The 23,659-nt window shown below is 38.8% G+C and overlaps 1 protein-coding gene across 3 annotated transcripts in view; it reads right to left on the bottom strand.

Moving 5' to 3' along the window:
• edc4 (enhancer of mRNA decapping 4) overlaps positions 1-23,659 on the bottom strand; it is a 96,497-nt gene that overhangs the window by 34,137 nt on the left and 38,701 nt on the right. For 2 of the 3 annotated variants that reach the window (XM_041190919.1, XM_041190918.1), the window contains exons 17-20: positions 15,871-16,024; positions 10,377-10,834; positions 4,988-5,089; positions 4,365-4,517 (exon numbers count right to left, since the gene is read on the bottom strand). In XM_041190919.1, the coding sequence (XP_041046853.1) occupies positions 4,365-4,517; positions 4,988-5,089; positions 10,377-10,834; positions 15,871-16,024 (867 nt within the window). The remainder of the gene's footprint in view (positions 1-4,364; positions 4,518-4,987; positions 5,090-10,376; positions 10,835-15,870; positions 16,025-23,659) is intronic. The other variant, XM_041190920.1, reaches the window with a different exon arrangement.

The following is a 23,659-nucleotide window of genomic DNA, read 5'->3' on the forward strand; positions in this document are numbered from 1 at the left end:
CCGAAGAGCTCTTTTACACAGGTCTGGATTCTGTATTGGCAGCTATCCCAAATCAAGACAAATTAATTCTACTAGAAGATTACAATGCCAGAGTTGAATGCAACTGCACTGTCCGGAAGGGCACCACTGGGAAAGGAGTGGTGAATTCAAATGACAATAGTCTCTTCTTCCTCACCAAATGAACTGAAATGAGCTCACCATGACAAACACACTCTTTTGTCAGAAAGATAAATACAAGACAACACGGAAACATCCCAATTCCAAGCATTGGCACCTCCTGGACCACGTCACTGTCCAAGCCTGAGAAAGAAAGGATGAACACATCACCTAAGCCATGTGGTATGAAGCAACTGCTGGACAGAACAGAGACTTGAACGCTCCACCTGAGCGTACAACTGGCACCCAAACACCAAAGGTCCTCAAAGAAACCCAGAAGATTTAATATGCATATTCACCAGGATATAAAAACAAGAGCACAATTCCAGGTGCAACTTTCTTCCCATCTTGCTCTCACAGGCTCCAATGACGCCAGTGTGGAAGGGATTTTGGCAAGTGATACTCTGGCTACAATTAGATAAAGACGAGTGGAATAAGGTAAATGAAGTCCCACCTAGTGGAAAGGTGGAGGAAGTCAAGAAGGATGAGGAGGGATAGTTTACTTATGGCACAATAACACGGATGTCATTTGTAACTTTGCTAAGAACCATTTCAGTACTGTGGCAGGGCAGAAACCTGTTTCATTCAAATGTGGAAGTCCAGGAAAGCTAGGCACAGAAGAAAAAGCATTGATGGTGGGGTCAAGGGTTGGTTTTTTGAGGAGAGAGGTAATAAGGCAGATTTAAAGCAGAGAGGGGCAGCACCTGAAGAGAGAGAATCATTAACAATATCAGGTAACATGGAGGCCAGGAGGGGAAGTTGGGCGGTCAGTCAGCAATTTGGCAGGAATGAGGTCGCGGGTTCAGGAGGTGGATCTCATGGAAAAGTTGAGCTCAGGGAGGGCTTGCGGGAACAGAGAGAAACTAGAGAAATATGTGAATTCAAGGCTGGAGTTGGTTGGGGGATGGGGGGGAACTATGAGGGAGTTTGGCCCATGAGATTAAAGCATGAGAGGCAGCTGATCAGAAAGTCTCGATCTTAGCAACAAAACAAGTCCATGAGCTTCTTGCACTTATTGTTGGGGGTGAAGGTGGAGAAGACAGGGTAGTAGGTTTAAAGAAGATTGCTGCTTTTCTCTATGGCAAGCTGTGATTTATCTTTATTTCCAGGATGATTCTGCTTTATGTGGTCCCACCAGATCTGGCACTAAATGGTTAAACCTGTTGTCCGCCACAAGTCCGCATTCCTTGGATTTAAGAGAGAGGATTGAGAAGTGAACATCCAGAGTAAGAGAGAACAATGGTGTTATTTGGGATTAGGATATCAGAGATGGTGGTAAGGATCAAGTAAATCAACAGCTGCAGAAATGTTGTGGTGACAGGGGGCTAAAAGCTAGTGGCTGGGGATTTTGCAAGTACAGTTGCAAGTGAATTGTGGAATAATTTTTGCAGGGGAGGTATGGTTGGGGTGTGAAAGGGAGATTTTAATGGAGAGTGATACAAGGAAGTGGTCAGAGGGTTATACCAAAGGAGTTGCGGGATCATGTGAGACAGCAAGATCAAGGCGGTAGCCATGAATATGAGTTGGGGAGTCTACGTGGAGGTGGAAATTTAGGGAGGATTAGAGGGCAGTGAAGTCAGAGGAAAAAGAGCATGATAAATTGGGATGGAGCTTGAAATCACAGAGGATGAGAAGTTGTTTGGTGCAGAGGGCGAAAGCAGGGAAGGTATCTTGCAAAGCACATTTTTTGACATACTTCTAAATTTCACACTGTAATCTGAACAAATGAACAACTTGTATTTATATAATGTAGTTACTGTACCAAAGTGCTTCACAGAAATATTACCAGGCAAATCTTGATACCGGGCCATTGGCCAGAAATGACAGGTGACCAAAAGCCTGGTTGAAGTGGGAGGTTTTAAGGAGCAACTTAAAACAAGGAGAAAGAGGCACAGCTGTTTAGGGAGGGCATTCCAGAACTTAGGCCTAGATAGCTGAAGGCACAGTTGCAAATGATGAGGTGAAAGAAATCAGGCATATGCAAGAGGTCAGAATTGGAGGAACACAGAAATTTCAGGGACTTGTAGAGTTGGAGAAGGTCAGAGATATAGAGGGGCAAGGAAATGGCAGAATTTAAAACAAGGATAAGAATTTTAGTATCCAGGCATTGCCAGACTGGGTGCCATCGAAAGCACAAAGATGATGGGTGAGTTAGGATGAGTTTGGGAGGCTCCCCAGAACAGCATTGGAATAGTAGAATCTGGAGGTAACAAATACATAGAAGAGATTCAGTTGTAGGCAAGTTGAGGCAGGGACAGAGATAGGTGATCATAGGGAGGTGGAAGTAGGTAATGGGGCCGGAAGCTCAGCTTCTGGTCAAATAAGAAACCAAAACTGCGAATGGTCTAGACAGACAGTGACCCGGGAGGAAGATCAAGTCAGTGATTAGGGAATTAAGTGTGGGACAGGAACCAAAGATCCGATATTTCATTTAAGTAGATGTTTTTTCCAGTGTATCTTATAGAGATAAATATTCTACTTCTTACATTAGTAACACTGATCAATCGAAGCAATTGACGACATGCTTAGTAAAAACTTTGGCACATGCAAACTCAATGCAACAATTTTCAACAAGCAAAAAGCACCCAAAATAGATTACATGTTATAGAGTGAGTTTAAGCACTCTACAAATACTACTCAAACATTCATCCTGTACAGAGAGAAGTTAATGTTGCATCTGCAGCTCTACCAGTGGCTGCATGTTGAACAGTGAAGAAAGCATTTGATAACACTCATGATCTACTGACTCAGAAACAAGAGTTGAAGTGCCTCACAAGAAATTTATGCACATTATTTAAGCTGACATTTTAGTGTGGTACTGAGGGAGAGCTGAACTGTCACAGATCCAAACTTTCAGTTGAAGCATTAAACAGACTCGGTTTTTCCCTCTCAGATGGATGAAAAAGATCCTATGATAACATTCAAAAAGAATAAAGGGTGTACTTCCACTGTCTTGACCTACATTTATCCCTCAAGCAAAGCTACTAAAACAGATTTTTTTTTTTATCTTGTTGCTATTTGTGGGACCTTGATATGCACAAATTTATTGCTGCATTTTGTTTCATTACAGCAGTGATTCTGCTTCAAAGTACTTCACTGGCTGTGAACAGGCATGAGTTTACTCTGATAATTCAAAGTTTTTTGCATTCGTTGAATTATATAAATAGAACAGCTAATTAGAAAATCAGTGCTTAAAAAAATTGATTAGATAATTTGTATTACGCAACTTTGAATTAAGAGTACTGTACATGGAGTATAACCAATGGATTTCTACCAATTACCCTACAATCTGATCAGCCAAAAGATAAAAGTCACATGTAACAAACCACATCCAATAACTTACTCCCTCACCTCCAATACCCAATTAAAAATCACATATGCCCTGCTAAACTGTAAATCAAATGGGCATAGTAGGCTTGCAAATAGACGAGAGATTCCACTCATCGATGGAGAGGCATGCAATGCCTGAAATGAAATTATGTAGGCATTGTTGTAGTGCCCTTTTACTTGTGCATTGTCAACATGTACCTGTTTCACAATGGCTGGAATCTCTTGTGGTCCCCTAAATTGTTACTTCTAAGTTTTCGGTATTGGAGGTTAGGGAGTAAGTCACTGGGTGTGATTTTTCTTTTAAACATGTGAATGCACGTTACATTTTGGCTGAGCAGATCGTAGAGCAGTTCGTTGAAATCTATTGGGTTTATTCCTACAATAAAAACACATCTTCCTCAATACAAAGAAAGTAGAATTTATAGAAGTTAGAAACTTTAATACATGCTTAAAATAATCTAAATCCAAATAGTCTTTCTGACTTTAATGTAAAAGAGAAAAACTTGCCAATATTTTTAATCCATTTTCTAAACTTGTCAAAAAGTACTTTCCATCTAAGTAACACTTAATAGTCTTGCTAACATTTTAATAATTATTGAGAGAATGGTTACTATCTGCTGGAAAGTTAGTTCACATTTGGACTTGTAGAGATATTTAATCAGGCATCCTTCATGCTTAATAACATTTAAAGTCACATCACTTACATACTGCAGAATGACAGTTGTGAAAAACATCACAGAAATTCATATAATTTCACAGCCTAGAAACAGATCATTCATCCCAACAGGTCCAATGTGCTTATGCTTCACACAAATCCCTCTCCCATCAGTATTTAAATTGCAGTTGATTTTCCAAGAAGCACAGTTTCAAGTTCTTACCCATCTTCCTTTTTGCTCTTTCTTCTCAATTTGGGAGAGGATCGAGGAGATGTTTTTGATTTCCAGTCTTTAGCTGGAAGTCTGTGAGAAGCAGACTTTGAACCAAAGCTACATGACGTGGAAGCAAGGCTTGCTACTTCATCATCATGATCGCTGTGTTAATAAAAAAAATAGGAATATAAATTTCCAGGGCATGCTTTGTTTTATTAATACCACCTTCCCTCATCATCATAACCTTTTTTTTGACCCGAAGCAGTTACTCCATTTTAATGACTGCTTCATTTCTGCTAATTGCAGACTATAACGAGAGATAGCCTGAGGTAAGATGGAACCCATCATTTTCATTAGGTACAAGTGAATTAATGCCACTTCTATGAGCTTCTTTCCTCAGTCAGGCTATTAGGATAAACACTAAAATGCAAGTCCACAGTCATACACTTGTATCTATTCATTTTCCTGATCAAGCAATAGCCAGTGCTCCTCTGGTCAACCACATATTAAAATCGATAAATTTGACCAACGAGCAGGATTGGTACTTCATGGATTACAAAGTACTGATTTTACTCACTAAACTAGTAGGCTGCATAATATTTGCACTGATTCTCAAGATAATTCTGCATTACCTCTGTTCAGCACTGGCATCCTGGCTATCGTGCTGGTGTAACTGATATGGATGCCTGTGAAAGGTGGAGTTCTTATGCTTCTCCTGCATATCCTCTCTTGAGCTTAAAAACAGAGCAACAGCAAATTGAAATTTTTGGAAGGGAAGCTATTTGAGCAATTAAAAGCAGACGGTCACCTAGAGGCATTATTTCAGATTTATTCAAAGAAATTATAGAACTTAACCCTAACAAAAACCTAAACAGCATGTAAAAAAAGTTCGAATGTGCTTGGTTCAGTTGCTTAAGAATCAGAATGCATCCTTCAATCACAAAATCTAATAGGTTTATTTACTTGGCTGAAACGGCAATAGCGTGACTTTTGTATGAATGATGTTTCATTCTATTGTACAGATTTTGTGTATCCCAATTGTGAACCAGAATCAAAACTAGGCCACACTTCTGCTGCAGTCTTATGAATGAATGGACAAAAGATACTATTTTACTTTCTATTTGTGAAATATATGTTGAAACAGAAAAAGAAAAACCATTGAATTCATTGTGACAGAAAAAAAGCCTTTACAGATTCTAAAGGCTTTGACATCCCATCTAATCATTGGCAATTATAATGAACACACTTTTTCTTTATAACATGCATACAGTATAGCTAGATTTTTGTACATACAAGTGCTGTTAATGTTAAAAAAAAATCCAACCACACTTTGGAAAAGAAAATAGAAACCAAGGCAAAGGAGGAGAGTAGGAGGAATAACTAAAGACTTGAGCAAAGGGAAGAGTTTTAAGGAGTGTCTTAAGTAGAATAGGGCAATGCAGTTTAAGGAAATCTAGAGTGGTACCTAGAAAGGCCAAGGTATGGTCCCAATGGTGGGGAGAAGAAATGGAGAGGGCAACACTGTCAGAGGAATGGGTTATACAGTGAGAGGCAGGGAATTGTTCAGTTGGAGGTCTGTTAATCCAGAAAGCTAACTGGTGAAGGATATAGCAGGAACCTATCTTTACATTCTATTATAAGCATTTATTTTGCACAGTTGCAGAATACAGCAAGCACCTCTTAAACCAACAACCACAGTCTAAGTCAGTGTCTATTTATAGGGTCACAGTGCATCCTCAGATAATGCCCACCACCGGCCTACAATTAAACACAATTAATATACAATTAACAGGAGGAAGTCTCAGAACTAGGCTATGGAGGGGTTTAAATACAAGGATAAGAATTTAAAACATGAGGTTGTTGAGGGACTGGAACACAATGCAGATATGTAAATGCAACCAGGATGGCTTAGCAGGACTTGGTTGACAATAGGGACTGGAACACAATGCAGGTAAGTAAATGCAACCAGGATGTCTTAGCAGGACTTGGTTGACAATAGGACCTGCACAGCAGAGTTTACAATGACATTTACAATGAGCTGAATTCACGAAGGAAGAGAGATCAATCAAGGAAGTATTTAAATGATCAAACTAGGAGATGACAAAGGCATCAATGAGGGTTTCAGTGTCAAACAGACTGAGCTGGGGGTGGAAGCAGGTGGTGATATGAAGGCGAAAGTAGGCAGTCATGGAAAGGATATGAATTTGGAAGCTCAGGTTGCAGTAAAACAGGCTGCCCAGGCTGTGAATATTCTGATTCAGCTAGAGATAACGGTTAAGAAGGAGAAATTGGGTGGATAAGGAAGGAACAGAGTTTTGTGACAGAGGTCTGAAGACCAAGGCTTTGATATTCCTAAATTAGCAGAAGGGAGTTAAGCTCATCCAAAGAATGCAGGACACGCACATTAATAGTACAGACAAGTAGATGGGACAAGTGCGGTGGAGAAGAGCTAGAACTGAGGGTCTCCAGTAGTCAGCCGGAAACTGGCCACATGTCTGCAGATATTCTAGCTACAAATAGATATCCAAGAGTGGAACCAAGGACAATCTTAACTGTTGGAGAAAGAATGATCAACTGCTTCAAGGGTTGCAGAGAGGTCAAGGAGGACTGAAAAATAAACCTGATGGCAAAATGGGTACCGATTTGATAGCTGACAATGTACTGAAGCACCTTGGAAAAGAAAAGTACTCTTCAGTGACTGAGGTCAAGATGAGTTTTTCAACGGAGTTCATCGAAGGGCGCATGTGCATTCAGGACTAGAGTGGAACAAAACTGGGAGCAGATTTGATTTAGAGGAGCAACTGAACAAATGGTCTTTACCTTGAAGATGAAGAAAACTACATGCATTTGCTGTTAAAGAGGAAGGTGGAAGTGGTACAGAAGAAAGGTTTAAGAGGTGCTAGTAGAAAAATGGAATCTGCAGTAATCATTCCCCTCCTAGTAGGACACAAAAATTAGGAGCAGTAGGCTATTCAGCCCCTTCAGCCTGCTTCGCCATTAGATAAGATCATAGCTGATCTGATTGTGGTGTCAACTCCACATTCCTGTCTGTTCCCCATAACCCTCATCTCCCTTGTTGATCAAGAATCTAACTCAGTCTTGAATATATTTAATGACACGGTCTCCACTGTTCTCTAGTAAAGAGAATTCCACAGAGAAATGACCCGCAGAGAAAAAATATTCTTATCTCTATCTTAAATGGGAGATCTCTAATTTTTAAAATTGCTCCCCCAATTCTGTACTCCCTCACCATAAGGGGAAACATCCTCTCAGCATCCACTTTGTCATCTCCTCAGGATTTTACATGTTTCAATAAGACCACCACTCATTCTACTGAACTCTAATGGGTAAAGGCCCAATCTGCTTAACCTTTCCTTATGAGCTAATCCCTTCATCCCAGGAATCAGTTGAGTGTACCTTCTCTGAACTGCTTCTAATGCAATTATAGCCTTCAAGCAAGGAGACCAAAACTGTACAGTGTGCTCCAGCTGTGGCCTAATCAAGGCCCTATGCGGCTGAAGCAACACTTCCCTTTTATATTCTATTACCCTTGCAGTAAACGCCAACATTCCATTTGCCTTCCTAAACACTTACCATACATGCATACTAACATTTTAAGATTCAAATTCTAATAAATTGTAAATAATTATTAGGCGCTTAATCTATAAACCTCTGGTCTATCTGCTAATAGGTAATTTTGAAAATTTCATTTGGTGGTACAGAACTTGAGAATTGCTGAAAAAAAAGACATGTCAAAGCTTTTCATCTTGCACTCATCAGGACACTTTGCAAGAATACCAATATAAGGGGAAAACATTTTACACCGTATGTGAAGAGAGTTCCAATTGGTTGACAAGCGGACTCTGTTTGGTAGAGGCATTGCCATGGAGAATGCAGTACTGATAATGACTGACAGTTAACTGTCAAGCATTGTTTGAAATTTAAAGTAGGCAACTTAACACTGATTGATCAAAGGCATTGCCCTGAGGAATGAGTCAGTGAATGGCTGTCCCTTATTTTTTTAGCTGAAACAGACGCAACGTGTGTACATGTTCTTTCTGTCTGCAAAGAACAGGGTCCTGTGTATTAATATATATAGCTTCCAGTACATGTAAGTGCACCATACTCCGAGTCCAACTGATCATCTTAAATTGATTGTCAGCATAATTCTTAGCACATCAACATGCTAAGAATTATGCTCACAACCAGATTCCACTTGCCAACCAATCAGCACTCTCTTCAGAGTATGAAATGTTATTTTCCCCTTATATTGGTATTCTTGCCAAGTGTCCTGATAAGTGCAAGATGAAAAGCTTTGACGTCTCTTTTTTCAGCAATACTTCATTTTGAAGAGCTTGGTAGCGCATAAGACTTCATTAAATGCAATAAAGAAATTACTATAAAATTAGTTAATTGTTAATCCTTTGGCTACACCCCTCCAGAAAAGTCCAAGTTAGAAAAAAGTGCACTCTCATCATAAGAGCTGTGGTTCACTTATGGAAACTGATAAAGCATCTTATGAAGAATGCCTTAAAACACAAATGGTAAATATTTTCACTTTTTTGGTGGACAAAATGTGTTATTTATTAAAATTGATAAATTGTCAAAACTTTGGTGGAACTATCCTAATATGCACATTTTCTGTTAGAAATTAATCCCAAATTTTCTGGAATATTACTTCATCAATTATTTACTCCAGTCAGTAAACTTATTTTAAACCAACTTTATAACAATTAGATCTCAGATGCCAACGATAAATACAAACTTCTTTAAAAACAATTTAATTTTCCATTAACCGTCACCTTAAATTGGCTAATAAAATCTTGAAAATTTGCTCTCAATTCAAATTAATTCTGATTATGCATTGTGGTTCTTCCATTTTTGGTCAAATAATGTATATGGAAAACAAAATTATGGAAAGTTTGGAAATGTTGATAGGGAAAGCATTAAGTTGAAAATGAAACAATAAAAAAATCTAAATATCAAGCAAAGAAACAGTATTCCTTTACCACAGGACAACCTGCTACTAAAAGATACATTGTAATATACAAACATGGTTACTATTTTAAAAGGCCAAAAACTTGAACAATCATTTTTGTTCAGAGTTCCACAGCTTGTGTGGACAACAGAAGAATGCCATCTTACAAGATGGAGACTAAAGCAAAATAGCCCAAGTTAGAAATATCACTACTCAACCAGTATATGGAAAAAAAAGAGGCAAATTAACATTTGGAGTTGAGATAATTTCTCACCCAAACCTGTCCTTCCTGTTACTGCTGAATCTACTGAGTATATCCAGCATGTTCTACTTCCAGTATGAAGTTTCTCTTTTTATCACAAACAGCTCAGGTTTTAGGTTTCTTGGCATACAGATCTCCCCACCACTGCTGAAATGACAAGTTACTTCAGTCCTAGACAAGGGCATACAATAAGGTGCTCCAACTTGCTGCTTCATAACAGTTTACCAATGATCAAATAAGGACGGGGTACTCAGTGGCCCAGGCCATTTTATCTGAAGAAAATTGCACACCAAAAGACTCCTAGAGGAGATAACATTTTATGTAGCCATAATCACATTAAGTGCCATGTTATACCTTCATCTCCTTTCAGAATTTTTATAGTGACAAACATAACTAATATATTTTCCACTACAGTGCTGAGAGTGGGGGCACAAGAAGGAAGATGATTCCTTGTGCCATATATCTCAGATAACTCTCCCCTAATCCGGGCAAGAAATGCAAAACAATCAGAAAGCACGAGCTAATACCCGCTCCAACCAACATCTTAAATAATTGTTATGCAGAGTCAAGTAGCTTTTACAGAACTGGACTGGCAGAGATCTGAGCGCGGATTGCTTTTCCAGTCCATCCAAGGAATGTTACACAGCACAACCAAAAAATCAGCAAGATAGCAGAGGAAAGGGAAGGAGCAGATTCAAGAGTTTGAAGGCATAATTTTTTTTTTAAATAGATAACACATTAATTGGCCAATTGTGTCATAATACAAAACATTTGATTGTACCTCTCATTGATGCTGTTCCGAGTTTCTCGGGTAATGTCAGGTGCTGCTGGCCAAGGTTGGCTGGTAACATTGTCCGCTGCTGTATTCTCCTGAGACAAGACAGTTTCTAAGAGCGATGGAGTACTCAACCGCTCCACCTCCACCTGAGGCATATCCAGAGAGTGATGGCTATGTTCCGAGTTAGGTCTACTTCTCGGAGATAATAGATGCAGTGCTGAGGCAGCAGAAGCCATGCTATCTATATGCTGAGTCGGTTCCAGGACCTCAGTGGCTAACACAGAACCTGAAAATGCACGCTGAAGGGTCTCTGAGGCAATTTCAGGAATGTCCTGTGACAATGCTGTGGAGGCTGAGGAGATCACATCAGGGGAGCGTTCCCGTGTTGGAGAACTTTGAGGCACACAGAGAGGGTCCACAGACTGAAGCTCCAGAGGAAGCGATGAGTTAGCACCAGGAACCTGACAGAGTGGAAAACAAATCAGACGTATTCCAATTAAATATCAACTAAAAATCAAATCTTAATTAAGTGCTATCCTACTTCTAATTAATCATACTGACTTCTGCTGTGAAACCCTGCATGAAACCAAGCTGTGGGTTTAAGACCCATAACAAAATTTCAGCGCATAACCTAAGCTGATATTTCATTGCAGTAAACAAGGAAGTGCTGCATTGTCAGAAGTGCCATCCTTCAGATAATATATTAAAATGAGGTACCATCTGCAAATTCAAATGAACAATCACATGGCATATTTAGCAATTAAGGATTTTTTTCAGTATCTTGGTTAGCATTTCCCCTTTACCCAATGCCACCAAAATAAGATTCAGCTCAATGCTGTTTGCGTACCAAATGGCTGCCAACTTTTCCTTACATTTTAAAGTAGTTCATTGCAAATGAAGCACCAAAACACTTAAGATGTAAGACATAATGGCTTGAGGCCAGCGGTGAAGGGGCAGCACTCGTTGCTGACTTCGAAGAAAGCTGCCCACAAAAATTTAGCAGGTTCTGGGGCATCAATTTCTCCATTACAACATCAATTTTATTCTGGTGCCCTCCAGCATCCAGTAATAGTGAAACCATCAAACAGGCTGAGCAGCCAATCAGATTGAAGAATTCTCACAACAGCAAACCATAAAGTAATCATCCTATACCTTTTAATCATTTTGCAGAGAATCAATGTGCCTCACAATAACAAAAATTGCTACGAGAAGATTTTAGGAGCGGTGAGTAAAAGCTTTGTCAAAGAGGTAGGTTTAAAGAACAGTTTTAGAGAGGGGAAATTCCTGTGCTTATGGTGTTAGGTGACTGCAGGTAGAGCTGCTAATAGTGGAGCAAAGTGAGCAATTGAGCCAGAGTTAGAGGAAAACAGATTTCCCTCAGGTTTTGTGATGGTTACAGAAATAGAGATGGTAAGGCTGTAAAAGTGAATTCAACACGAGGATGAGAATTTTAAATTGAACATGTTGTGGAACAGGGAGATAATGTAGGTCAGCAAGCACAGGAGTGAAACAGAGGATAGGGGCAGAGTTTCAGATGATCGGAATTTTATGGACAATGGCAGGCTAGTCAGCGTGTCATTGAAATAATCAAGTCTAGAAACATGGGTGAGGTTTTCAGTTGCATATGGGCTGAGGTAGGAGCAGAGAGGGGTGATGTAATGGAGAGTACACACAAATAAAATTTACAATTTTATTAAGTTCTAAAAAAACTATAATATTCTAACAATCATGAACAAAAATATTATTGCATTCTTCAACAGTTAAATTTTTGTGGTCTAGGACTACACCATGCAGAATAGCACAGATAAAATTGATTCTGTGTAAAATACCAATCAAAGTGGTTGGCATTATTATTGCTGATTAGCCATCAAAAATGCATTTGATAAATCGAAACATGTCCTAGGGTTTTATAGTAAATTACAAAATGACAATTTTTTGTGTCCACTGCTCTGAGTTTCTTAATAGCAGCCAGTGAGAAAAGAGGTGGTCCAGAGACAGACAGCAGCACCTAAAAGTGGCTCCAGAACAGACTGATCACATTCTTAGAAAAGTCAAGTGTGATGTCACAGGAAAACCTGAACCGTGCTGGGACCAGTATTCTGGCAAATTATATAATTAGAGGGATGGAGAAAGCTTTAAACTAAATAGTGGGGAAAGGGATCAAGTGAGGAAAGATGCAATAAATTAAGGAGGGAACAAGACAAGAGAGAAATGTAGAAATAAGGGAATTGATAATCTGAGTGTAACAGAAAGGGACAGAGTGTACAAACTTAAGAGTGCGCCAGCAGATAAGGCTAGAGCTTGCAAAAATAATAAAAAAACAGAATTAAAGGCACTCTATCTGAATACATATAGCATTTTCAACAAGGTAGAGATGAATTGACAGCATAAAGAGAAGTAAACAGGTATGATCTGATTGCTATTACGGCTGCATGGGTGACCAAGGCTGGGAACTGAATGTTCATGGGTAGTTGACATTTAGGAAGGATAGGCAAAAAGGAAAAGGAGGTAGGGGAGCACTCTTAATAAGAGGTTTGATCAGCACATTAGTGAAATAGGATTTTCGAGTAGAAGATCAAGATGTAGAATCAGTTTGGTGGAGAGAACAAAAAGCAAGGGACAGCAAATATTGATAGTTGTTGTTTTTAGGCAACCAAACAGTAGTGATAATGTAATGCATGGTATAAATTAGGAAATTAGGACTGCGTGCAACAAGGGTAATGCAGTAAACATGGGGTAATTCAATCTACATATGGACTGAGTAAACCTAATTAGCACAAATGCTAAGGATGACAAATTCCTGGAATGCATATGAGATAGCTTTCCAGGAACAGTATGTTGCAGAACCAACTAGAGAACATGCTATTTTGATCAAGTATTGTGCAATGAGAAAGGGCTAAATAATAGCTTTGCTGTAAAGGACCCTCTAGGGAAGAGTGACCATAACAAGTTAGAATCTTACATGAAGTTTGAAAGTGATGTAGTTCAATCCAAAACGGGGTCTTAAATCTGAACTACAAAAGTGTGATGGGCAAATTGGCTATCGTAGCTTGGGAAAGGACATTACAAGGTATGACAGTAGACAGGCAATGGCTAGCATTTAAATAGTTAATACGTGGTTTACAACAAATTTACATTCCTTTGAAGCACACAAACTATGCAGGAAAGGTGATCCAACCATGGCTAACAAGAGAAGGTTGCATTGGATCAAAGGAGAAGCTTATAAAGTTGCCAAAACAAAGTATTAAGCCTGAGGATTGGGAGCATTTTATAATTCAACAAAGGAGGACCAAAAAACAGATACAGAAGATAGAATATGAAAGTAAATAGCAAGAAACAAAAATGGACTGTAAAAGCTTCTATAAGTATATAAAAAGGAAAAAATTAACAAAGACAAATGTGGGCCCACTAACGGCATAAACAGGAAAATTTATAATGGGGAATAAGGAAATGGCAGAGAAATTAAACAAATGCTTTGTTTATGTGTTTATGATGATACAAAAAGCTTCCCAGCGACACTAGAGAACCAAGGGACTAGCAAGAATGAAAAACTGAAAGAAATTAGAATTAGAAGAAAAGTAGCACTGGAGAAATTAATGAGACTGAAAGTTGATAAATCCCCTCAAAACTATTGATCGACATCCCAGAGTGTTGAAAGAGATGGCTGTAGAGATAGTGGATGCATTTGAGGTCATCTTCTAAAAATCTATAGATTCTGGAATGGTTCCTGCAGATTGGAAAGAGCAAATAAAACCCTACAGTTTAAGAAAGGAGGGAGAGAAAAATTAGGGAACTGCAGGCTTATTAGCCTGACATCAGTAGTAGGGAAAATACTAGAATCTATTATGAAGGATGTGATAATTGGACACACAGAAAATGATAGGATTAGGCAGAGTCAACATAAATTTATGAAAAGGATATCATGTTTGACAAGCCCGTTAAGATTTTTTTGAGGATGTAACTTGCCGAATAGATTACAGGGAACCAGTGGATGTGGTATATTTGGATTTTCAGAATACTTTTGATAAGGTCCCACACAAGAGGTTAGTAAGCAAAATTAGAGCTTGTGGGATTGGGGGTAATATAGTGGTATGCACCAAGAATTGGATAGCAGACATAAATCAGAGTGTAGGAATAAATGGGTCATTCTCAGGTTGGTAGAATATGACTAGTGGGATATTGCAAGGATCAGTACTTTGGCCCCAGCTATTCACAATCTATTTCAATGATTTGGATGTGGGGGCCAAACGTAATATTTCTAAATTTGCTAATGACACAAAAGCTAGGTGTGAATGTGAGTTGTGAGGAGGATGCTAAAAGGCTTCAACGGGATTTAGACAGGCTAAGTGTGTAGGCAAGAACATGGCAGATGGAATATAATGTGGAAAAATGTGAAGTTATCCACTTTGCTAGGAAAAACAGAAATGCAGCATATTTCTTAAGTGGTGAGAGATTAGGAAGTATTAATGTCCAAAGAGGCCTGGGTGTCTTTGTTTATAAGTCACTGAAAGTTAACATGCAAGTGCAGCAAGCAATTAGGAAGGCAAATGGTATGTTGGGCTTTACGGCAAGAGGATTTGAGTGCAGGAATAAAGAATTCTTGGTGCAATTATATAGAGCTTCAGTGAGGCCATACTGGAGTGTTGTGTACAGTTTTGGGCTCCTTACCTAAGGAAGGATATACCTGCCATAGGGGGAGTGCAACAAAAGTTAACCAGACTGACCCCGGGATGGTGGGATTGTCCTATGAGGAGAAGTTAAGCAGACTGGGCTCATATTCTCTAGGCTTTAGAAGAATGAAAGGCAATCTCATTGAAGCATACACCATTCTTACAGGACAAGACAAGGTCGATACAGGGGATCTCAGAATAAGAGATTGGTCTTTTAGGATTGAGGTGAGAATGAATTTTTTTCACTCAAAGGGTGGTGAATCTTTGGAGTTCTCTACTCCAGTGGGATGTGGAGGCTCAACCATTGAGTATATTTAAGTCAGAGGTCAATAGATTTTCAGATATTAAAGATATCTATGGATATGGGGATAGTGTGGGAAAATGGCATTGAGGTAGAGGATCAGACACCATATACTTGAATGACAGAGCTGCTTGAGGGACTGAATGGCCTATTCCTTCTTCTATGTCCATATATTCAGTGCTTTAAGTAGGGATGTTTACCCTACACAATGTACAGGCAGTAAGCTAACTGCTGTCATCCAGGAACTTACTTTGACTATTATTACTTTTAACATAACATGCATTAAAAAAAAATAAAACCAGTTAAAGTTGACATTTTCCATTTTTATGCTGCCAAGTGCTCCGTGTATATACTTTCTTCCCCTTTTAGCCTTTATACTAGTATTAGTCTATCAGTTCACAAAGTTGCCTACCAAGTTGTGCTTCATCTTCTCCCGACATTGTACAGTGCATGTTATTTCAGTGAAAATCAATACACAACGACACAATTTTTTTTAAAAAGGTGTCTTCTTTTGTAATGGGCATACCTGAAGAGGTTTTGAGGGTAGTTGGTCAGAAAGCCCTGGGATAAGCTGTACAGAGTTGCTCCTCGGACTAGCTTGAACAGTGCTGCTTGTGCTATTACTGAGAGTGACATTCTCCAATGTCATCTTTGGGCTTAGGCACAGGTCTTCAGCAGGTCTAAAAAATGAAAATGCGCAAAGAGTTAAATTATTATTACACTGTCACTCCTAGAATCTGTACCAGCCAAAACAAATTGCAGAAATCTTGTTAGCATGTTTAAAATCATTTTTGTCACAAGTCCTAATTTTAAAACATGCACAATTACAAAAAATTCCCTTGTGATATCAAGCACAACATTGATATGTGAAGTAGGCATCATACTTTCAGCCTGATTTGTTCAAGTTTCATGTTCCAATCATCAATAATTGACAACTAAAGCAGGGGGTGTACGAATCAAACTTGATGAAACGGTCATTTGAGAAAATACTAAGGACATACAAAAACAATAAGTATAAGCAGTGAGCAAAATCTATCCGCAAAAGGTGGCAACAAAACAAATCACTAAATATCTTACTGAAAATCCTTAGCCACTATCTTGGCCTTCCTTGTAAGTTGTGCACATTAGAGATAAGATTATCAGAAGGTGACAAAAAAATCACATTTAGAAGAAAATTAAACTTGCCCATACAATAACATTTTCTGTGTGAAATGTCAAGGCTTTCCATCAGAGTCCTCTGCTGATAAAAGTAATCAGAGTATACGGCTCTCAAGTTCCCAAATTATCTGCACCAGCTAAATAAATAACAAGCTGCAGATCTTAAAACGATCAACGCCTTCCAACTTTTCATAAGCTCAGTTCTAATAGAAAATTGCCCAGAATTAAAACCTCCAATGAACCAGCTGAAAGTAATTAATTTTTTTTCCTTAAATATAAATCAAGCAAGGTAGAAGCATGAAAGGTTAATTCCCCTCCCCCAGAAATAACTCAAAGGCCCAGATTTAGCAGTCAGCAACAAGTAATAGTGCTCAATTCTGCCTTCGAAGAAGGTCGAGCGCACTCTGTGGCATGTATTTCACCTCTCTCTACATTAATTTCATCATATGTCAAGAATAAGGGATAGGAATCTTTTGTATCCAGCAACAGTGATAGAGGTTATGCAGTCAATTACATTGTAGAATTCTCAGACAGGAAACCAGGAAATAACAAGTGCCAATATCTTACACTTTTTCATTTTACAGAGTGAAAGAACGATTAGCACATACTCATGGTATTAAGGTAGCAGCTGAAATATTAAACAAAAAAAATTGAAAATCTGTAGAATTATCATGGTGAAATTTGATATTTCAACAAATATATAAAATTAGTTTTCAGGGCTAGAGAGTTTGTTCAGTAATAATTATGACTTAGTATGTTTAGTGCTACAAATTCAGTTACACGTCATTGTAAAAATGCTTGTAAACATTCTGTCTTGTTCAAAGAGATTAATTGCCTAAACAGTGGAAGATCATGACATGATCTTCCAACATTTCCAACTTTGAAGAATAGCATACCCTGTGGAGGAGTGGGAAATCACATACATATGAACATACAAATGAGGAGGTCATTCAGCCCCTTGAGCCTGCTCCATCATTTAATAAGATCACGGCTAAGCTGATTGTAACCTCAAATTTGCATCCCACCTACCCACAGTAACCTATATCCCCTTGCTTACCAAGGATCTATCCACCTCTGTCTTAAAAATATTCAAAGACTTTGCTTCCAGCACCTTTTGAGGAAGACGGTTCAAAGACTCATGACCCTCAGAAAAAATTCTGCCCCATCTCCATTTTAAATGGACAGCCCTTTATTTTTAAACAGTGGCCCCTAGTTCTAAATTCTCCCGCAAGAGGAAACATCCTCTCCACGACTACCTTGTCAAGGCCCCTCAGGATCTTAAAGATTTCAATTATGTTGCCTCTTACTCGTCTAAATTCCAATGGATACAAGCCTAACCTGTGCAACCTTTCCTCATAAGACAACTCATTCGTTCCAGGTATAAATCTGGTGAACGTTCTTTGAATTGCTTCCAGTGTATTAACATCCTTCCTTAAATAAGATAACCTGTACTGTACACAGTACTCGGGGCGTGGTTGCACTAGCGCTCTATATAACTGAAGCATAACCTCCCTACTTTTGTATTAAATTCCCTTCTTAATAAATAACATTCTATTAGTTTTCCTAATTACTTGCTATACCTGCATTCTAGCCTTTTGCAATTCACATCACTGACAGCAATTTCTAGATTTCCATCTGTAACTGCACACGCAGAACCAAATGTTGCTGCCAGATTCACAGAGTAATGATGGAAAATGCTGATAGTCTCACTATCAACTTACAACTGCAAAATTTGGACCACAGAAAATTTAGACATAATGTATGCTAACAAATCTTCCACAAGATCAAAAAAGGCAGGCAGTAAGGCAACAGAGTCTAAAGGAGAAAAGCACCGAGAAAAGACTCAGACTGGAGGAAGAAAAAGTGCTTTTTATATTTTATAACGTACGTTTTCAAACGATTACACCAGTTGAATTTTGTGTTTATACTTAATTCACAAAACATTGTTAATATAAACAGCAACACATTTGTGAAAGATCATCCCTTTAACTGTAGACAGTAGGTACAAACAATATCCCCTCTAAGCAACGTGGGTGCATGGCTGGATCGATATTCGGAACATACCCAGCTGTGCAATAAACAGGATATAAGCAAGCTAGGTACAACTAATGACATGTGTGTACACCATCACGCAGCAAACTTAAAGGGACCACGCAAAGCAAACAGGCCGCACACAAAAGTAGTTAGAGGGAACACTGAGACTGAATACAAAGTAAACATTGTTGTATGAATACTTGACAACAAAAGAAAGATGTAAACTTAAATACATAGTAGCTCAGAAGTGATTAAGTATAAATAGCTGTCCTCTAAACAGATGGAAACTAATTTGAAGAACTGCCACACCAATATCACAAAGTGATTTAGCTAAGTCGAGTTTGCAAGAGTACAAATCATTTATACAATAAATCTGCAGTTGCCAAGACACTATTTCCTCCTGAAAGCAATTGACAAATACTTCTTCCACTCTCTATGGAGATTGCTTACAAATTTCTTTCAAATGCTTTGTGAAGATTTTCACCCTCCACTGCTCCAAATAAACAGTAAACTTCAGAATTGTGTCTTGTATATTCTTGCAATCATAGATGTAATATATTTGGATTAGATATATTTGGATTTTCAAAAGGCCTTCGAAAAGTACCACACAGTCGATTCATGATTAGTCAGACCAAGTGGAGAAGGGAGATCAGCAGAACTGATTGCAAACTAGCTACAGAATAATGAAGATAGTAGAACTTAAGGGTAGCTACCCAGACTGGCAAAGGTGGGAAATAGTATTCTACAAAGATCAGTGCTGAATCCATAGTTCGCAATTTACATAAACAATTTGGACTTGGAAAATGGAAGCACAATTTCAAAATTTGCAGACACCAAATTGAGGAAGAGTAAATATTGAGGAAGCTAAACAAGTATAAGATGACATTAATAAGCTTACAGAATGAGTGCATAATGTGCAAATTAATTTTAATATAAATGTGAACTATTACACTTTGATAGAAAAGGGGAGACCACATACTGCTTGGATAATACAGGTCTAAATGGAGTAAAAGAGCAAAGGAAACCAGGGGTACAGAGACGCAAATCACGAAAAATAGTGACACAGATTAATTAAGCCATTTTTTTTTGTAAAAATGCAACCAATTAACTTCTACAGCAATAGGGTTGAAAAGCAGAGGTCAACTTAATTTTGTATTGAACCTTAATTAGGTTACACTTGAATTACTGTGCACATTTCTGATCTTCATATTATAAAAACATATTGGAGGCACTTGAGAAGCTGCAAACAAGATTCAAGGATGATACCAGGGCTGAGAGAATATGCTTATCAGGAAAGGATGAAAAGTCAGATGTTCTTTGGAAAAACTGAGGGGCGATCTAATAGAGATCTTCAATGTTATGAAATGCGATGGTCACATTCGACATTTAGATGTTGACAAATACAAAATAGGTCAAGCAATCTCATTTCTTTGAACAATTTAAATAACTGCATTTCAAAAGATTCTGCCAAGCACTGGTCAATGAACAAATTGTCAAGCTTAGCATCCAGTGTGCTTGCCAGCATGTATAAAAGCAATTTTTAAATTATTATTCATTTTTGGGATGTGAGTATAACTGGCAAGGCCAGCATTTATTGTCTATCCCTAATTTCCCTTCAGGAGATGGTGGTGAGGTGCCTTCTTGAACCCTGCAGTCCATGCGGTGTAGGTACACCCATAGTGCTGTTAGAGAATAAGTTTTAGAATTTTGACCTCACAACAGTAAAGGAATGGCAGCATAGACAAGGTGCATGGTGGTGTTCCCATGCATCTGCTGCACTTATTCTTCTAGGTGACGCATGTCACAGGTTTGGAAGGTGCTGTCAAAGGAGCCTTCGCAAGTTGCTGCAGTGCATTTTGTACATGTTACACATTGTTGCCACTGTGTGCCAGTGGTGGAGGGAATTAATGCTTAAGGTGGTGGATGGGGTGCTAATCCATGAAGATGATGATCAGGCTTTGGGGAATCAGATAGAGAGTTTGTTGTCACAGAGTTCTCAGGCTCTGACCTGTCCTTTTAGCCACTGTATTTATATACATGATCTAGTTATTTAATGTCCATCAATGATAACTCTAGTATGATAATGATGGGGGATTCAGCGATGGTAATGTCATTGAATGTCAAGGGGAGATAACCAGATTCTCTCATTGTCTGCACATGTTACACAAATTTTACTTACCGCATTTCAGCCCAAACCTGAAAGTTGCCCAGGTCTTGCTGCATGCAGGCATAGACTGCTTCAAGATCTGAAGTCTTGCGAGTGGTACCGAACACTGCAATCATCAGCAAATGGAGCAGACTCGAAGGGCCGAGTGGCCTAATCCTGCTCCTAATTCTTACACTTGTATGAATATCCTCGTTTCTGACCTTATGACAGAGGAAAGTCATTGATGAAGCAGCTGGAGATGGTTGAGCTTTGGACACTATCCTGAGGTACTCTTGCAACGATGTCCCGGGACTGAGATGATTGGCCTCCAACAATCATAACCATCTTCCTTTGCATGAGGTATGATTCCAACCATTGGAAATATTTCCCTCCCGCTCACTTCAGTTTTGCTTGGGATCCTCGATGACACACTTGATCAAATGATGGCTTGATGTCAAGCGCAGTCACTCTCACCTCCCCTCTGGAATTCAGCTGTTTTGTCCATGTTTGGACTAAGGCTGATCTGGAACAGAGTGGCCCTGCTGGAATCCAAACTGAGCATCGGTGAGCAGTTTTTTGCTAACTGCCACTTCATAGCACTGTCAACGACCTCTCAAATATTTTAAGCTTAGGCATCCAATTGGATCAGCCTTATATACAACATCCATGAAAAATCTGGTCACTGAGTAACAGAAGAAAATGTTCTCCAGAAAAAAGAAATACCTGAACCAATATTTCTACTTTTTCTTTGTTAATCACAATCCCAAGTTACTGCTTTCTCATTAACCCTGAAATCCTCTCCTGATGCAGAAACATATACAGTTGTCTCTTAGGCACAGGTTTTATTTATTCCAACCGTAACTAAATGTCTACTATTAATTAGAAAATTCTTCCTTAGTCAATTTTTAAAATTACGCTTCTAATTTTTGAACCCATCAATCTGAAATTATCAGGATCAATTTCATCAATCCCATTCATAATTTTGAAAATTCCTATTAAGTCATCTCAAAAGTCCCTTCTTTCCCAAGCCTAACAAGCCATCCAGCTGTAATCAGTATCATGTACAGCAAAAAGGAAACTGGACGGCCTGATTGGCAACAATCCAGGCATCATTAGACTAAGGCAATCTCAAACCAGTTTACCTTGCAAATCCCTCCCACCAAAATTTGAAAGCCAGTAGCCAGGTTTACCATGCTGTCCTAGGCTAGTTGCTCAAAGCCGGACATTGTTGTACTTTGAGAACCACACTCATCAGCTAACATTCTAGACCCCCTCCATCATTATCCTTGGGTATGTCCATTTGAACCAACCATTATTAAGGCACTTAGAAAATCATGGTTTTATGAAAGGAAAATTTTGTCAGACAAATTTAAAGTTTTTTGAGGATGCAACTGACAGAGTAAAGAAGCAATGGATATAATGTACCGTATTTGGATTTCCAAAAGGCATTCAAAAGGTTGCCACATAAAAGGCTCTTGCGCAAGTTCAGGGGTCAAGGGTTAGGGGTAATACATTAGCATGTACAGAAGGCTGATTAATGGACAGAAAGCAGAAAGTAGGGATAAATAGGCATTTTCAAATTTTCAGGCTGCAACTAATGGGGTGCTGCTAGATTCAGTGCTAGGGACTCTACCATTTACAACCTGTATCCCTTAGATGAAGGGATAGAGAGTAACTCCCAAGTTTGCTGACAATACAAAGCTAGAAGGAAAATAAGTGGTGAGGAGGACACAGAGGCTACAAAGAGATATGGACAAGTTATGCAAGTAGGCAAGTGGTGGCAGATGGAGTATAATGTCAGGAAATGAGAGGTTATTCACTTAGGTAGGGAGAATAGAAAACCAGAATATTAAGAAATGTTTAAATATTGGTGTTGAGAGAGATTTGGGTGCCTGCATACAAGAAACCAGCAAGTTAGCAAGTACAGCCAGCAAATAGGAAGGCAAATGGCATGTTGGCTTTTATTGCAAGGGGGCTGAAGTCAAAAAATAAGGAAGCCTTGCGACAATCATACAGGGCTTTGGTGAGACCACACCTGGAGTACTGTGCACAGTTTTGGTCTCCTTATCGAAGAACAATATGCTCACCTTGGAAGTGGTGCAGCCAAGGTTCCATTAGATTGATTCCTGGGATGAGTGGGTAGTCCCAAGATGAGAGAGAGTAGATTGAGCCTATTCTTTGAAGAATGAGAGGCTCTCACACTGAAATATGTAAGATTCTGAGGGGGTTTGACAAGGAAGATGCTGAGAGGTTGTTTCCACTGGTTGAAGAGTTTAAAGCTAGCAGACATAGTCTCAGGATAAAGGATCGATTCATTTAAAACTAAGGTGAGGAGGAATTTCTTTGCTCAAAAAGTTGTGAATCTTAAGAATTTTCTACCTCAGAAGGCTGTGGATGTTCAGTCTTTGAATATATTCAAGGCTGAAATAGATTTTTGGACTCTCAGGAATCAAGGAATATGGTGACCAGGTTGAAAAGTAGAAATGAAATGAAAGGTCGGCCACGATCTTATTGCATGATGCAGCAGTCACTGTACCTCCTCAACTGATGAATAAATATTCCTCTACTGAGTATCATGGAGTGAGCTTTGACAGAAGCAAGGTGCAGAATGCACTCTGGTTAGGGGAGATCAATATACATTTTTCACTCAGTCAGAAGGCAAATACTGGAGCAGCCTGTCATCCATTTCTTTTGCAAGAGAAATAAATACTTTTTACACTCAAATTCAGTATAGTTGTGTGGTGGTTATGGCACTCATTTAGGAATCCAGAGGTCACAAAGTTCAGATCCCACCACAGCAAGTTCTGAAAATAAAATCAATAAAACATTGCAGTATGAGGTAAGCATGGTAAAAGCTACTACTCTGTTGTAATAGTATTAAAAACTAATACCCTGTTAATAGGATCCAAGCCAGTTGGTAAAACAGAAACCAAGACAGGGAGCTTTTCTTTATCAAGAATTTATTGACTTTGTTCAG

The sequence above is a fragment of the Carcharodon carcharias genome, chromosome 7, assembly GCF_017639515.1.
Source record: "Carcharodon carcharias isolate sCarCar2 chromosome 7, sCarCar2.pri, whole genome shotgun sequence".
Classification (NCBI taxonomy): domain Eukaryota; kingdom Metazoa; phylum Chordata; class Chondrichthyes; order Lamniformes; family Lamnidae; genus Carcharodon; species Carcharodon carcharias.